The sequence below is a fragment of the Paramisgurnus dabryanus genome, chromosome 7 (assembly GCF_030506205.2).
Source record: "Paramisgurnus dabryanus chromosome 7, PD_genome_1.1, whole genome shotgun sequence".
NCBI classification, from domain to species: Eukaryota; Metazoa; Chordata; class Actinopteri; order Cypriniformes; family Cobitidae; genus Paramisgurnus; species Paramisgurnus dabryanus.
This window is the reverse complement of record NC_133343.1, coordinates 22,267,571-22,285,064: the sequence shown is the minus strand read 5'-3', so window position 1 is coordinate 22,285,064 and position 17,494 is coordinate 22,267,571. Positions and strand designations below refer to the sequence as shown.

The window sequence follows — 17,494 nt, the reverse complement described above, 5'->3', positions numbered from 1 at the left end:
AACAGTAAGACTTACTTTATCTGATATTTGTAGTGCTCAGCATTAAAAATCATGTTTTGGAGTAAAAAAAATCAATATTTTCAGATCTGTAAGGTGTAATTTTGGCCACCAGTTCCCACTACTGCATCTGATATGTATCTCTGAAAGGAACTAACTGCTTTAAAAAAAAATCTTGATGGCATTGCTATTTATCTTCTCATGGTGTAATGTATAATACTTCTAGTTTAAATGCTGAAATTAACTTTTGTCAATATTTTAATATTTGATCATGTAGCCTACACATGTTAATAGATAACGTGATGTATCAGCTGTTCCTTACAGTGTTTAGAAACCCTGTTTTTTCCTAATCAAACACAAACACACCTTGCTAATAAAATATCTGCTAGGTCTACTATTTGCACAATAATAAACAGTTAGTGTAAAAAATACCTTGCCCTACTGATATTTTCACATTGTAAATTTCATCTGTATCTACTGAACAATTTCTTGTTTAAATTCTGAAAAAATATGTAATTAAATAGGCTAGTATTTTAATCATCATCGCACCTCTCATTAGTTGCGCAAGTCTAGACTACGTAATTGCGATTCTGTACGGTTCACGCCTCTCACACAGCGTCAGTTGCGCAAGTCTGGAAACCCCAATTGCGCTCTGTTATTCTGTACAGATTGCTTTAATAAACAACAATAGCAGTCATCACATTCGTGTTGTAATTATGAGTGAAAGCGTGAACTTTACCGAGGGAGAGTTTTATGAGGTGCATTTTGACTCACGTGCATATGTTAAGAATTTCTATTCTTGCCCTCGCGGTCACTCTGACGAGAAAGATTTCCTTACTTTCGTTTTGAGAAGCCTTAGCAGAGTTTTCTCAACAGGTAAGCAATCCTAGTTAAACCGCTAGGTCTAAATTTGGTACTTTTTCATATATGTTAGGTTGAGACACACATGTTTGTTTTTTAGGAGAACATAAAGGCCAGCTGCTGATTGAGGTTGGCAGCGGACCAAATATCCACAGCGTCTTGAGCGCGTGCGAACATTATGACGAGATTGTCTTGTCTGATTTCGCCGATAATAATCGAAGAGAAATCGAAAAATGGTTGAAAAATCAAGAAGGCTGTTTAGACTGGACACCTATTTTACAGCACGTCTGTGAACTGGATGGGAAAAGGTGAGCCTATATTTGGGTTTTTTTTTCAGTTTAGTAAATAAACTCGTGCTCAAGTGTATAACCAAGACCCATACTTAATAACATTTTGTTATGATTTATTTATATATTATTATGGCTTTTAATTGATCTATACAGCCCGTCTGATTTGGAGGCTTTACTGAGGCAACGAATCCAAAAGGTTTTAAAATGTGATGTCCGGTTAGAGAATCCGTTCTATCCGCACACATTGGATGCAGCTGACTGTGTCATTACATCCCTGTGCCTGGAAGGAGCATGTAAAGACATTCAGGTATACCGTCACGCTTTACATGGGCTGAGCAAGCTCCTGCGTCCTGGTGGACTTCTCGTCATGATAGGTGTTTTGGGTGAAACCTTCTACAAGGTGAATGAACAGTCCTTTTCCTGTCTTAAATTGAGTCAGTGTGATATTGAGGAAGCACTCGGAGGTGCAGGCTTCTCCATCCATGAGTTTAATATACTGCCTCCAGAAGACCCCAAAAGCAACTCTGTGTCTGACTTTGAGGCTGTTTTTCATCTTGTGGCAAACAAATCTTCTGAATTACAGACCAAATAGAGAAACTAACAAAACGCAACAAAATCAGCGAAAATCATTCCCCGGCAGCCATTTCTTGAAAAAGTTGGCTGCCAGCATTTTTTGTGATTTTCACAAAAGTTTCACAAAATGCCTTCCAGGAAATTTTTCTTTTAAGAATATATAAACATACAAATATATCAAATGAAAGAACAGACCCTCTGCTTTCAAACAAACGGGTCATTCTACGGAAATGTCAATTTTTCTGTCCCTACAGAAATATTACACTTGAAACACCCTTTAGGGTTACAATTTTTTATATTTTAAAATGAAACTGTTATTTGAACAATTACACTTTCTTGAGCCATCAATGTAGCAATATTTGATTTGTATTAATTAATTAGAATTCCAAGCACCATAGAAGTGCTCTTCCCCACAGTCATGTACAGAGGGAAAATGCTTTATTTTGAGATCAAGAACAGTCTTTTCTTCCATTTAAAATACAATAATGTGTCCATTACTATCAAATATATGATGTAAATTACATTAAAAGACAAAATGCTAAATAAAATATAAAGAAAGTAGTGGTCCCCTGGAGTTGTGTCACTGGTGTTACCGTTTAACAAAAAAAAAATCAAAATCACACTGATGACATCACTTGACTTCCTTCTTTCAATTTCCTGGAGATCTATGAAGAGACGCCCACATAAGTCCACTGTCTCTTTTCAGTTATCAGAAATCTTCTCATTTATCTCATGATTTCATATGAAGCTTTTAGTTACTGGTATGACCTCCCTTATTGTTTGGGAATTGCAAAAAACTAGAATACAAATGGATTAAACTACTTAATTTAGTGAATATACAATGATTGTCAACATGTGGTTTGATACTTTGCAGCAGAAATTTAGTAAAATGCAGTTTTCATGAAAATTGTCACTGGTGTTACTGTCACCGGTGTTACCTTCCTTATGGGTAACAGCAGTGAAGATCAGTAACACCAGTGACTGGTGATTTGTTGTGTCACTGGTGTTACTGTGTTTTTTTTCTTTCACATTAAATACTGTGACATAATGATAATTTTTAATTCATTGAATTCTGCTACACATTAAGCTTTAACACCTTCATAAACGCCTTTTAATTTTGCTAAAGAAGTAAGCTAACACCAGTGACAAAAAAGGTCTATGCAGTCTTGGAGTACATGCACAAAAAATAAAAAAATCATTAAGCTGTCATTTATGTGTACTTATAAAGTCAAAGAGTAATCTAATAATGTGGTCTAGGTTTAAATGTTAGAAAAAGAAATACATTTTAAGACATCTTGCCTTGCCAAAAGTGGACGTTTCTGTAGAATGACTCAAACATTAAACAAAACGGGGAAAAAACTTTTAATCCTATCTATATTTTTTTCTATGCTTATAAACTCTTAAAAATGTGTATTTTTCTTAAAAAAGTATTTATAATTGCTTTTTTGTGAAGGAATTTTGTTAGAGATCAGAGAATGATTATCAAAACATACACAGAGTTTAAAATTAGTAAATAACGTTTCGGCTTCAGTTTTTCATAAATTGGGTGAGTGAAAACTTGTCAGTGTCAGGGAAAGAGTTAAATCACATTATTAAGTGGCCACTAGATCAGATAAGTTTTACTGGATTGAAAATGGTTTTAGGTGGTGGCGACAAACTTTTCCATTCACACAGTTAAAAAGTAGGGTACCCACCCTTATGAATTGCAATCCCAAAGATCTTTAACTATTTAATATGTAAAAATGCCACCGGTAAAACCAAAGAAGATATCATATCAATATCAAAAAGTAAAATAATACTGTTTATTTTAACTAACAGTCTAATTTTTACCATATACAAGAAATAATTTAGCAGCTAGTTAAAGGGATAGTTCGTCCAAAAATTTAAATTCTGTCATTTTCTCACTCTCATGTTTTTACAAACCTGTATAAATTTCTTTGTTCTGATGAACACGAAGGAAGATATTTTGAGGAATGTTTGTAACCAAACCGTTGATGGGCCCCATTCACTTCTATAGTATTCTTTTTTCTACTTTGGAAGTAAATGGAGCTCCTAAATGGTTTGGTTACAAACATTCCTCTAAATATCTTCTTTCGTGTTCATCAGAACAGGGATATTTATATAGATTTGTTACAACATAAGAGTGATAAAATAATGACAGAATTTTTATTTTTGGGTGAACTTTCCCTTTAACAACTTAAGCTTTGTTCTGTTTTTCCTAACTGTACTATAAACTAAACAGTTTTATATGCAATTTACTACACAATGTCGTAAATACTGTGGATTATTTAGGTTAAATCTTACCTAATGCTTATGCTAAATGTGTGAAGCACACTTACGTTCTAATTTTTGAGGTGCTCTGAGTTACTGATTTGTTATTTGGCAGTGACGTCTCATGAGTTTGGTGTTGAATCGATCAGTCAACCGTTCATTAAAATGAATCAGTTCAAATGAATCAGTTCAAATGAGTCATTAAGTTGTGAATCGGACTCTATGCACACCCCCTCTCCCGCAATCACACATTAAATGTTCAAATACAGCATGGCAGAATAAAAAAGCAATGCAAGAAAACCCTGATATCTGTTCAAATTACTGCTTTTTATTATGGTTTTGAAATAAAAATGAAATAAAATTTAAGCTGTTTGCTTCTTTAAATGCACTAAGTAAATAAACATTTGGAAAGTAATAAACTTTGCTGCGTAATAAATTTCCAAATTTATGTTATTTAAAGGGGACATTTCACAAGACTTTTTATGAGGTAAAATATGTCTGGTGTCCCCAGAGTCCATATGTGAAGTTTTAGCCCCAAATACCCAACACAATTTATTATAGCATGTTTAAGTTGCCACTTTGTAGGTGTGAGCACAAATGTGCTGTTTTTGGGTGTGTCCTTTAACTGTCTCTTTCTCTCTGCATTAAATGGCAGCGACATGGTTGAATAGTGGAGATTAAGGGGCGGTATTATTATAATAAGATCCCCTTTTGACATCACAAGGGGAACCCAGTTTTAATGACCTATTGTTTCACATGCTTGCAGAGAATGTTTTACTAAAACTAAGTTACTGGGTTGATCTTTTTTACATTTTCTAGGTTGATACAAGCACTGGGGAGTGGGGACCCAATTATAGCACTTACAGATTTTCAAGATATGCCCCCTTTAAATAACACTTATAAAATGAAGCTTTGGGGAATATACAGAACTCATTCAAGAATTAAACTCATTTTAATAACAGAAGGCCAAAACATATGGGAAATAACAAAAACACAAGTGAAATGATTTGAGGAGTCTTTTGTTGACAGACAATAGGGAACACTATGATTAGATGGTTATCTGAGTTAGTTGAAAGTATAACCTATAAAGCTTGGTATGTAGTTTTCATTTATTATTAATCATCATATTATCATTTTGCAATTTTACAAACTATAGCTGCTCAAAATATGATTCATTTTAAGCAGTCCAAATGGAAGACTTAACTTAAAAACTTAATAGAACTAGACGAGTCAACTCGATAATATAGGAAACCATCACCATGTATTTACAAATGGACCATCATATACAGCTGTGTGTATTTGTCTGAGCGTACAAATCTTTTTTAATAATAGTTTAATACTTTGTGAAATGCCCATGCATTACATCAGTATTAAATAAGTGAATAACTTTTCCCATGATGCTTGGGGGGGGTGACATGGCTAGAGGTCAAGAAAAAGTGGCACAACTTGCCTCACACTTCCATAGAGATGTAAGCAACAGTAATCTTCGGGATGTGTGGTGTTGCAGTGCGCAACACTCCTTGTTCTGGCCCTGACCGGCTTTCCATTGATGGGTGCTGTGCTGGCTCTGTAAAGTTTCATTAGGAGTGTTCATCCGAATCTACATTTCAGTTTTCCACTATATGTATAACAAAATATCATAAGATCCATAGTCAGGAAGAATTTATTAGGGGGAAATTGTACATTTGTTTATTTGACAAACTTGTAATAATGCAATTGTTAATTTAATTGTTTTTGTAAAGTACTCTGAAAGGTACTTGATTGATTTGTAGTTTTTTGGTATTTATGAATATTTGAAATGCAAAAATTTAGCCAGTATTAAACTTAATTTGTTTTTCGCAGTGTTTGTGTTATTGTGTTATATATATATACACACTATTTGTCCCACAGCAACAATTGACCCAGTGTAGCAAGACCCCGGGCACACAAGGGGAGCCACAGCACCACAAAACATATATAGACAAGACTGTTGACAAACACAAGAACGTATTTTTAATGATTGAGTAAAATGATCTTGAGCTAATTCTATTTTGATCTTATCATTGGTTAGTGTAATGGTCCAGCCTCTCAGTCTGTTGCGCAAGCATAGACTCTCGGAAATCCCAATTGCGCAGTTTGCTTTAACAAACAACGCAGTCATCACATACGTTTTGTAATTATGAGTAAATGCGCGAGCTTTACTGAGGGAGAGTTCTATGAGGTGCATTTTGATTCACGTGCATATGTTAAGAATTACTATACCTGCCCTCGCGGTCAATTTTTGGAGAATTTCCGTAGTTTCGTTTTGAGAAGCTTTAGCAGAATTTTCTCAACAGGTAAGCAAGCAACCACTAGTTTATTAAACCGCTAGGTTTAAATTTTCTAACTAGGCAAATATTTGTTCTTTAGGAGAACATATAGGCCAGAGGCTGATTGATGTTGGCAGCGGACCAAATATCCACAGCGTCTTGAGCGCGTGCCAACATTATGACGAGATTGTCTTGTCTGATTTCGTCGATAATAATCGTAGAGAAATCGAAAAATGGTTGCAAAATCAAGACGGCTGTATAGACTGGACAGCTGTTGTACAGTACGTATGTGAGCTGGAAGGTAAAAGGTGAGGTTTACTGAGCCTATATTTGGTGTGTTTATGCTTTAATAAGCTATAAAAAATAGTTCTCAGATTGCTTAACGTTACCATCATCTTTAAACATGTCTTGGCAAAATAACAATGACCCATACTTTATGGCATGTTGTTAGAATTTATTCATATTGCTTTCAATTCATTTATACAGCCCGTCTGATTTGGAGGCTTTACTGAGGCAACGAGTCAAAAAGGTTTTAAAATGTGATGTCCGGTTAGAGAATCCGTTCTATCCGCACACACTGGAACCAGCTGACTGTGTCATTACATCCCTGTGCCTGGAAGGAGCATGTAAAGACATTCAAGCATACCGTCACGCTTTACATGGGCTGACCAAGCTCCTGCGACCTGGTGGACTTCTCGTCATGATAGGTGTTTTGGGTGAAACCTTCTACAAGGTGAATGAACAGTCCTTTTCCTGTCTTACACTGAGTCAGTGTGATATTGAGGAAGCACTTAGAGGTGCAGGCTTCTCTATCCATGAGTTTAATATGCTGCCTGTAGTAGAAGACCCAAAAAGCAACTCTGTCTCTGACTTTGAGGCTGTTTTTGATCTTGTAGCATACAAATCTTCTGGATTGCAAACCAAATAGAGAAACTAACAAAACAGAACAAAATCAGCTTAGCATGCTTAACTTACATTAGCGGCACTTTAGTTCAGGGTTTTCCTGGATCAAAAATAGGTGGTGGTTACAATCGTTTACAGTGGTGTAGTCTACGTGATACGCAGGTATACGCCGTATACCCACTAGAAATTATCAAGGATTTGCGTATACCCACTAAAAATAGCGCGAGGATGCGTAACAGCATGGTTTTGTGACATTTTTAAAGTTTAGTCATAATATAGATGTGAAGCATTGACCATAGCATGCTACACTTGCTACTTTAGCGGGTTGAAATACATAGTAGGCTATATACTTCATGCCGAACTGCGCGATCCGATCGGCGTATGAATTTCTATGAAATCAGATTACTATAGTGACGCGAAAGTAACTGGGGAGCAGACTGGTGAGTGACAGCAAAGTACCGCGAGAGAGACTCCAGTTATCACATGGAGAAATCTGCTTTGACTCGCTCTCGCGGTACTTTGACATCACCAAGAGGTCTGCTTAGCGCCAAATGAAGTCGAACCTGCAGTGTAGCTGCTCACGCGACACTGTAAACAAACAGTCCAGAGAAGTGAACGAGTGCTGCAACATAAAATCCATAGAGTTTACAACGCACATGTGAGTAAACAACATTTATATCATCAGTCCAGTTTATTGCTTTATCTGGAGGTAAGGCTCCAAATGCAATAAAATAAGCTCGTGATAATATCCTGATGGTTTTTAGCTGCCTTCAGTTATGTTTGCTTGTGCTTCACAGTGTTAAACTTCCCTTCTCTGTGTTCATTTATATCTACGTTCAAGATGTATATGATCTTAAACTTCTGTGAGGAAATTCATCTCTGCGTTGATGTTCAGTTAAGACTTGCAAATTAAATATCATTTTCTTCACTTTGGTTTGGGTGTCTAATATTAGGCTACATGATGGTCTTGTAATAATAATTAAGTATAAGCCTATTTTCATTTTTAGACAATGCTTATATTAAATGCAAAAATAAGCTTTTATATCAATGACTATGCAAATTAGAGTTAATTCATGGTCATCTTAAATGTGTATTAATTAAAAACATTTACACCATTAAATTACACATGGTATGTTATCAATAGTTGTCAGATAATAGCTGTTGAAAGAGTGGATATTTTGTTCTCGTTCAATGCATGTGTTAGCCACAGATTGAAGATTTATTTAATTTTAATCAACAGTTAAATAACTTTTGTCCCTGAGTTAGATGTTGATTAACACTAAACCAGTCTAAAAATCAGTCCAGTTTCCCCAGCTGTAAACCCATTGGCTCTAAAGTCTTTTTTTTTCTTAAAAAAGAGAACACATTCAGTTTATGTGTTTATGAGTACACTTTCAGAATGCTCTCAGTTACATGATACTGTATGCATCTGTGAGTGTGGTGTTCCTTATGAGGTGTCGCGCTAGGACGAGTAAGCATAAGGGTGAGAGGGAAAAATCACAGTATACTCACTACAAAAATCTAGACTACACCACTGATCGTTTACATACACACAGTAAAAAGTAGGGTACCCACCCATATGAATTTCGAGCCTAAAGATCTTTAACTAGTTAATATGTAAAAATGCTACGGGTAAAACCAAAGTAGGTTTAAAAAATCCTTTAAAAAAAATTTAAGATATCATATCATTATCAACAAGTAAAATAATATCCCATTTTTACTAACAGACTAATTTTTACCATATACAAGAAATAGCAGCTACTTAAAGGGATGGTTCACCCCAAAATTTTTCAGTGGTGGTAACAGTCACAGATGTGTCTGTGCATGGCGATGACATTTTAGTTAAGTTTAGTTTAAAAGAGCAAGACATAATAATAGTACAATTTAGTCCACTTTAAAAAGATCGGTTCAAGTCTAAAATGTATTGTTTGAGTTGTCCTAACTAAAACTTGCACTGACATATCTTAAATAATATCTGTGCCATATTTTTTATCAAGACATACACCATTAACTTTTTGTAAAGTATATCTGTAAAAATTCCAATATAACCAAGGCCTAGTCCTGGTTTAATATAAACCCTGTCTGGGAAATGTAAGGGAACCGTACAATCTTATGTAAATAGTGTAATGTCTTTTCTCTTTAATAATTTCATTTACATTTATTTGTGGGAAAAGTTTGTCATTTTATTCACAAAAATACTGTGAATAGAAATCAAAGTCAAGTTAACTAGTCCAAAACACTGTGGCCCTGCTAAATAGAAGTTGCACTACTGCATAGGTTAGACAGTATTTTTTTACTTCTTTGAGAAAGACCATTAAAAATGTCGTCACATGAGCAGTGAGTCAATATAGAAGGAATTACAAACAGGGTTTGTGTCATCTTATTTGGAGAAACATACTGTTTTGGTTTTAACTGTAGAGCATTTTTGTCTTATGTTTGGTCATGGCACTGAAATTACGCATGTTATGATGATGGATGTTAAAAAAATCTACTTTTAACTGAACAACATTTTAACAGTTACCTGATTTTCTCTCTTTCTCCTACTTAATATTTGTATAGTAAAATATCATAAGATCCATTGCCAGAAATAATTTATTAGGGGGAAATGATGAATTTATTTGACAAACTTGAAATAATGCAATTGCAAATTTAATTGTTTTTATAATGTACTCTGAAAGGTACTTCCTTGATTTGCATTTGATTTGTATTTATGAATGCTTGAAATGCACCATAAAAAATGTTTTACAAAAAAGTAGCCAGTATTGAACTTAATTTGTTTTCTGCAGTGTTTGTGGCTTTTTTGCCCCCCCCCACACAATACCCCACACAATATCTTACAATACAGACTAGTCTTACAATATATATACAGTGGATTATTAGTCCCACCGCAACCATTCACCCAGTGTAGCGAGACCCACAAGGGATGGGGGGACCATAGCAACACATAACATACATACACACCACTGATTCTTGAAACTTTGGCAAAAACATGTCCCACTAAGAAAAGTGCTAATTTTGTTGTAAATTAATAACATTTTCATGAAGAAAAAGCATAAATGTTATAATCTGGGGGTCCTTTGCACATATGTAAGGTTCTTTTATAGGTTTATTTTTATTTTTTATTAATTTAATGATTATATGCTGTCCCATTGCCTACAAAATCAGCTGTCCTCGGTTAAGAGATAATCATTTCAACTTGATTAAAAAAGCCGAAAGTAATAATTGAATTGAATAATATATTTACCACATGAAAGAGTACATTGTAATATGTATTAAAAACTACAAACAGTGAGTTTTGAACAATATTTACTATTATTTTGTGATTGCTCAAAATGTGTCCCACATATTCGTCACCACAGTCAGATATTTATAAAAAGCAATAAAATCAGACAACTACAGGGTCAACTGCATTCCTGAGGACCCCATTTTCAAACCTTCAGCTCTACTGCATGCTTCAAGATCACTCAAGCTCCTGTATGTTTGCTATTTTCTCTTAAACTTGTTCATATGTTTGGACACTGCTACTGTGACAACCATAACCCCAGCCAACATTGATATGTGGGCCCCACGTGGGTCCCATCTAGGCAGCATGGGTTACATGTGGGCATGGGCTTCACATGGGCAATGTGGGGCCCTAATGGCACCTATGTGGGCAAAACATTTTTATGCTTGAAATACATCTTAATACATTTAAAATCTTAAAATAATAACTTTTGGTTGATTGGCACTTTTATACAAAGAACAAATAATATCACAGATAGGATCTGATCCGTATAAAACATTTCAAATAAAAATGCATTATTTTTTACATTTAATTGTGATATTTATAATGTTTACCTGCCAATTATTAATTTTAAAACTGAGCATGAGTGAAAATAAGAAATGTCATCATGAAGTTCATCAGTGTGTTAATTAAAGAAATGTTTCAAACATTCTGAAAGAAGCCTGATGAGTGGAGTCAGGTGTTTCGTATAAGGAGACCTCATTACGATCTACGATCTCATAAAACTGTTGAGTAGAGATAAATTGATGATCGGAATTAAGAGCATTTCTAGAACAGTGAGCAATATTTGTGTTGTTTTTGAGTCTCAAGTATTTTAAGAGTTTGACTTCTTTAATGCTTATTTAAAGTGTAATGTTAAATTGTTAGTCATTACCTGCCTTAGCAGTTTTGAAATGTTCATGATTATTTTAGCATTGTATTGTTATAAATTGACAATAAAGTATTTTGATATATTGAACCTTTACAGTTTTTTTATTTGATTTCTCATATTGCACCTTCTTCATGTTTTTTGATGTTACAGATGAATGAACTGTTAAATATTTATGCTGAAAACTGATATTTACCGAACTGAATTTTTTTTTGCTTTAATCGATTTTCAATTTAAAACAGATATATTATTTAAGCAAATTACAATTAAGCATTAAATTATTACATAATATGGGACCAGTCCAGTATTAAAAACCCATACTGGGCCCTTGTAAATAATGTGGGCTTCATTAGGTGGGGCCAATATGGGCCCCATGTGTGTTGTCCAGCTTGGCCCCACATTAGCCCCACTCAGTTTCTATATCAAATTCATGTGGGCAACCCAGGCGGGGCCATAGTGGAACCCATGGACAAACCCATAGGGCCCACATAGGAAGCCCATATGAGGCCCACATGGGCCCCACCTTGCAATGTTGGCTGTCAACACCGTCATCTTTGTATAAAAAAATATAAGATTAGATTATGAAATAAATGTATAATTTTTAAGAAGAGGTCTGAAGTAGCTAGCAACAGAGGAGAAACAAGATGGCTAATGTGAACAACTCATCTATTTCATGTGAAAGAGTAGGTTATTGGCACCACCGTCAGATGTCACCACCGTCAGGTTTTTTGTCTCTTCTGTCAGGTTTTATATATTTTAAGAATGTATGATTTGATATTTGTTCATCACAGTGCTCAGGATTGTTATTTTTTGGACCAAATATTTACATAAAGTTTAAGCAAGAAGCCATTGACTTGAGTGGTATACATTTTGGAATTGTATGTTGTAATGAGGCCACTGTCACTGTCAGATTAGTGTCACCACTGTCAGACGGAGTTTTATTTGTTTTAAATGAATATTCTTACAATATGTTTCTTCAGTGCTGTTGAGTTATTAAAGTAATAGTCTCTCTTAATACAAAAATATTTTTATTAAATAAAAAAATCATTACTTTTTCTATTTAGGCTTAGGCTTTTGTTTGAGTAATAACTCTACGGTGGCCGACAGGGGTCGCTGCACTGCAACGAAAGAAAACACATGCAAATAGAAAAAACACCAGCAAATCAAGAAAACATCTTCATCAGTTTGACAACACATACGCTGCAGATCTCGCAACACATCCAAATACAGAAACTCGTTGCAAATATCACAACACGAACAAAAACAGAAATGCGTTCCAAATCTCACAACATGAACAATAACAGAAACGCGCTGCAAATTTCTCAAAACACGACCAATAACAGAAACGCACTGCAAGTAGTTCAAACGACAACGGAAGTGTTTCAGGGGGGTCACAAAAAGTGATGCACCGGTCTGAGAAGTGTTTTCGGTTTACATCCAATTCGTCCGTGGAGCTTTTGTGAGTTTACATCGATCAAATGTAAGTTTTTCTTGTTTATTTTAATATCCTAATCGCATATTTGTTTTAGCCTTTCCATTATTATTAGACTATAGACTTAAATAATTTGACGAAATACATAATAAACTGTGAAACGTTGTGTTAGCTGGCTTAATTACACAAATGTCACTAGATAGTGTTCTAGGAGGACAATAAATACCACATTCTTCATTAAAACAAGTAAAAATAAAAACAAGTAAAAATAACGTGTGTGTGTGTGTGTGTGTGTGTGTGTGTGTGTGTGTGTGTGTGTGTGTGTGTGTGTGTGTGTGTGTGTGTGTGTGTGTGTGTGTGTGTGTGTGTGTGTGTGTACACGCATGTTTCTATGTGAGGTTTTTGTGCTAATAATAGCTTATAGAACGTCTAACCGAACGTCTAACCAAACGTTGTGTGTTTGTGTTATTTTCAGGCAGCAAACATACTGTTTATAACTATATACAATAGTGTTAATTCAAGTTGTTTTTTATATTTTATTAGTTTTATATAATCTTTTTTTATAAACTCTTTTATTATGTCTCAAACTTGTTCAATTTATATTGTGTGCTATGTGTTTTACAAATAGTTTTCGAAGTCTTTTATGTCATGGGACCATAATGTCATTAATTGTACATTAACTTTGCATGGTATAGGAACACTGAGAAAGTCGCTGTTCAGATTATTCAGTAAATGCTTTGTTCATTTTTACAATTATTATGTCTCCAGCCTTATGCTAGGCATATTCTCTGGGCTGGTAAATGAGATTTAACATAATTATTCTGTATTTTGTCTTTTTATTCTTCTAGGAAAGCTAAAGGACCTGTTATTACATTGAGAGCAACCAGATGCATAGTGTGATATGGTAGCACCATAGAATTGAACTGCAAGAGCCTGTAGAGAGGGAGAAAGACTACTGAGGGGAACACTATTTGTAAAACACATAGCACACAATATAAATTGAACAAGTTTGAGACATAATAAAAGAGTTTATAAAAAAGATTATATAAAACTAATAAAATATGAAAAAAACTTGAATTAACACTATTGTATATAGTTATAAATAGTATGTTTGCTGCCTGAAAATAACACACACACATAGAACGTTTGGTTGGACGTTCGGTTAGACGTTCTATAAGCTATTATTAGCACAAAAACCTCACATAGAAACACACACACACACACACACACACGTTATTTTTACTTGTTTTTATTTTTACTTGTTTTAAAGGTGCTCTAAGCGAATTGAAGCGTTTTAGACCATAAAACATTTTTTGTTACATACCGGAAACATCTCCTCACTATCTGCTTGCTGCCTGTCCGCTGATCAAACTGTAAAAAAACGCGATCTCTGTAGACAGCCCAGGCTTCACAAACGGCAATATCAACAAATGGCCAAACCTAGCAGCACAAAACAAAACAAAGTATTCCAGCCAATAAATGACAAGAAGGATTTGGGGGTGGGGGTTGGGCGCGTTCATGAAAGCACGGAAGGGAGGGGGAGGGGGAGGAGTTAGCTACGCTCTGTCTGTTTGAAAACAGTTCAAACATCAACAGGAAGTGACGTCGCACATTATTCGCTTAGAGCGCCTTTAATGAAGAATGTGGTATTTATTGTCCTCCTAGAACACTATCTAGTGACATTTGTGTAACTAAGCCAACCTTAGCTAACACAACATTTCACAATTTATTATGTATTTCGTCAAATTATTTAAGTCTATAGTCTAATAATAATGGAAAGGCTAAAACAAATATGCGATTAGGATATTAAAATAAACAAGAAAAACTTACATTTGATCGATGTAAACTCACAAAAGCTCCACGGACGAATTGAATGTAAACCGAAAACACTTCTCAGACCGGTGCATCACTTTTTGTGACCCCCCCTGAAACACTTCCGTTGTCGTTTGAACTACTTGCAGTGCGTTTCTGTTAATGCAGCGCGTTTCTGTTATTGGTCGTGTTTTGAGAAATTTGCAGCGCGTTTCTGTTATTGTTCGTGTTGTGAGATTTGGAACCCGTTTCTGTTTTTGTTTGTGTTGTGATATTTGCAATGCGTTTCTGTATTTGGATGTGTTGCGAGATCTGCAGCGTATGTGTTGTCAAACTGATGAAGATGTTTTCTTGATTTGCTGGTGTTTTTTCTATTTGCATGTGTTTTCTTTCGTTGCAGTGCAGCAACCCCTGTCGGCCACCGTAATAAAAGTCTATTTTATAAAAAAAAAACACAAATAGGGGAGGTTGCACCGGTAAATTGCTGAACAGCCAAGACTTTGGTCTATAATGATATAGGCCTACCTTCAGATTTTGTAATTTAACTAACTTTTTTTTCAAATTTTAAAGTGTAACTAAACCCCTGGTCAGAGCCTGACTCCACCCACTGCAATATTTGAAAAATGCAAGAAAAGTGGGCAGATCCCAACGGAGATAGGGGACGAACTAAGTGTGTGGTGAGATCGTAACAAGGGCGTGGTGAGCTTGAACCTGCTTACGTCACGAGTCATTTCTTGGACCCAACATCCAATAGGAAAATTCAACTGCAGTAGCCACTGTTCAACCTCAAGAGGGCAGCACTCAGACGTTTTTACACCATATATTGTATTGAAACACTTTATATCCAAATGTCAAAAAACTTACTAAAATCAATGAACAGCACTAATAAAGCATCATTACAGATCATTAACTAAAAAATGTTGGTTTGGGGTTTAGTTACTCTTTAAACCTGTTTTATCCAAATTCCCAAGAATCACTGACACGACAACGTGACACACAAATAACAGAGAGAGACTTGTTATTAATGATTGAGTAAAATGATCTTAAGCAAATTCTATTTTGATCTGTAATTCTCATTGGTTAGTGTACGGATCCAGCCTCTCACTCAGTGTGTGTCAGTTGCGCAAGTCTGGACTTTCGGAAATCCCAGTTGCTTTAATAAACAACAAAAGAAGTCATCACATACGTTTTGGTAATAATGAGTGAATGCCTGAGCTTTACTGAGGGAGAGTTTTATGAGGTGCATTTTGACTCACGTGCATATGTTAAGAATTTCTATTCCTGCCCCCGCGGTCACTCTGAGGAAAATTTCCTTAGTTTCGTTTTGAGAAGCCTTAGCAGAATTTTCTCAGCAGGTAAGCAAGCAATCCTAGTCAATTAAACCGCTATAAAATTTGTTACTAGGCAATTGTTTGTTCTATAGGAGAACATAAAGGCCAGAGGCTGATTGATGTTGGTAGCGGGCCAAATATATACAGCGTCTTGAGCGCGTCTCAACATTATGACGAGATTGTATTGTCTGATTTCGTCGATAATAATCGTAGAGAAATCGAAAAATGGTTGGAAAATCAAGACGGCTGTTTAGACTGGACACCTATTTTACAGCACGTCTGTGAACTGGATGGTGAAAGGTGAGCCTATATTTGGTGTGTTTATTCTCCATGGGCAGTTTATAAAAAATCGTTCTCGTCTTTAAACAAGTCTTGGCAAAATAACAATGAGCCATATTTCCTGGCATTTTGATAGAATTTATTCATATCGCTTTCAATTCATTTATACAGCCCGTCTGATTTGGAGGCTTTACTGAGGCAACGAGTCAAAAAAGTCTTAAAATGTGATGTGCGGTTGGAGAATCCGTTCTATCCGCACACACTGGAACCAGCTGACTGTGTCATTACATCCCTGTGCCTGGAAGCAGCATGTAAAGACATTCAGGTATACCGTCACGCTTTACATGGGCTGAGCAAGCTCCTGCGTCCTGGTGGACTTCTCGTCATGATAGGTGTTTTGGGTGAAACCTTCTACAAGGTGAATGAACAGTCCTTTTCCTGTCTTAAATTGAGTCAGTGTGATATTGAGGAAGCACTTAGAGGTGCAGGCTTCTCTATCCATGAGTTTAACATACTGCCTGCAGAAGACCCAAAAAGCAACTCTGTGTCTGACTTTGAGGCTGTTTTTTATCTTGTGGCAAACAAATCTTCTAAATTGCAAACCAAATAGAGAAACTAACAAAACAGAACAAAATCAGCGTAGCATGCTTAACTTAAATTAGCAGCACTTTAGTTCAGGGTTTTCCTGGATCAAAAATAGGTGGTGGTTACAATCGTTTACATACACACAGTAAAAAGTAGGGTACCCAGCCATATGAATTTCGAGCCCAAAGATCTTTAACTAGTTAATATGTAAAAATGCTACCGGTAAAACCAAAGTAGGTTTAAAACCTCATTTAAAAAAATTAAGATATCATATCAATATCAAAAAGTAAAATAATATATCCCATTTTTACTAACAGACTAATTTTTACCATATACAAGAAATAATTTAGCAGCTACTTAAAGGGATAGTTCACCCCAAATTAAAATTATGTCATTTCCTCCCTCTCATGTTGTTACAAACCTGTATAAATGTCTTTGTTCTGATGAACACGAAGGAAGATATTTTGAGAAATGTTTGTAACCAAACCGTTCATGAGCCCCATTTACATGATGGTATACTTTTTCCTATTTTAGAAGTAAATGGGGCTCCCGAAATGTTCAAATTCTATCTCGCAATCACACATTAATTTTTTTTTAAATAAAATAAAGCATGGCGGTATGAAACAGCTATTCAGGAAAACTCTGTAGAGATGTTATCTGCTCAATAACTGCTTTTTATTATGGTTTTGAAATAAAATGGTTTAAGCCAGTTTCTTCTTAA

The 17,494-nt window shown here is 35.3% G+C and overlaps 3 protein-coding genes across 3 annotated transcripts; all 3 read left to right on the top strand.

Annotated features, from left to right (window-relative positions):
• Positions 1 to 613: 613 nt before the first annotated feature.
• Positions 614 to 3,705, top strand: LOC135789019 (nicotinamide N-methyltransferase-like). The gene is made up of 3 exons (XM_065298590.2): positions 614 to 873; positions 959 to 1,166; positions 1,302 to 3,705. Exons 1-3 carry the CDS (start codon positions 714 to 716, stop codon positions 1,738 to 1,740), a joined length of 807 nt encoding a protein of 268 aa, XP_065154662.1. The 5' UTR covers positions 614 to 713; the 3' UTR covers positions 1,741 to 3,705.
• Positions 3,706 to 6,103: 2,398 nt separating this feature from the next.
• Positions 6,104 to 8,958, top strand: LOC135746070 (nicotinamide N-methyltransferase-like). Its single transcript, XM_073815178.1, has 4 exons — positions 6,104 to 6,307; positions 6,381 to 6,588; positions 6,767 to 7,320; positions 8,731 to 8,958. The coding sequence occupies exons 1-3, from the start codon at positions 6,151 to 6,153 to the stop codon at positions 7,206 to 7,208; spliced, it is 807 nt and encodes a 268-aa protein (XP_073671279.1). The 5' UTR covers positions 6,104 to 6,150; the 3' UTR covers positions 7,209 to 7,320; positions 8,731 to 8,958.
• A 6,747-nt stretch (positions 8,959 to 15,705) lies between these two features.
• On the top strand, positions 15,706 to 16,889 carry LOC135789029 (nicotinamide N-methyltransferase-like). The gene is made up of 3 exons (XM_065298601.2): positions 15,706 to 15,933; positions 16,002 to 16,209; positions 16,360 to 16,889. The coding sequence occupies exons 1-3, from the start codon at positions 15,777 to 15,779 to the stop codon at positions 16,796 to 16,798; spliced, it is 804 nt and encodes a 267-aa protein (XP_065154673.1). The 5' UTR covers positions 15,706 to 15,776; the 3' UTR covers positions 16,799 to 16,889.
• Positions 16,890 to 17,494: the final 605 nt, after the last annotated feature.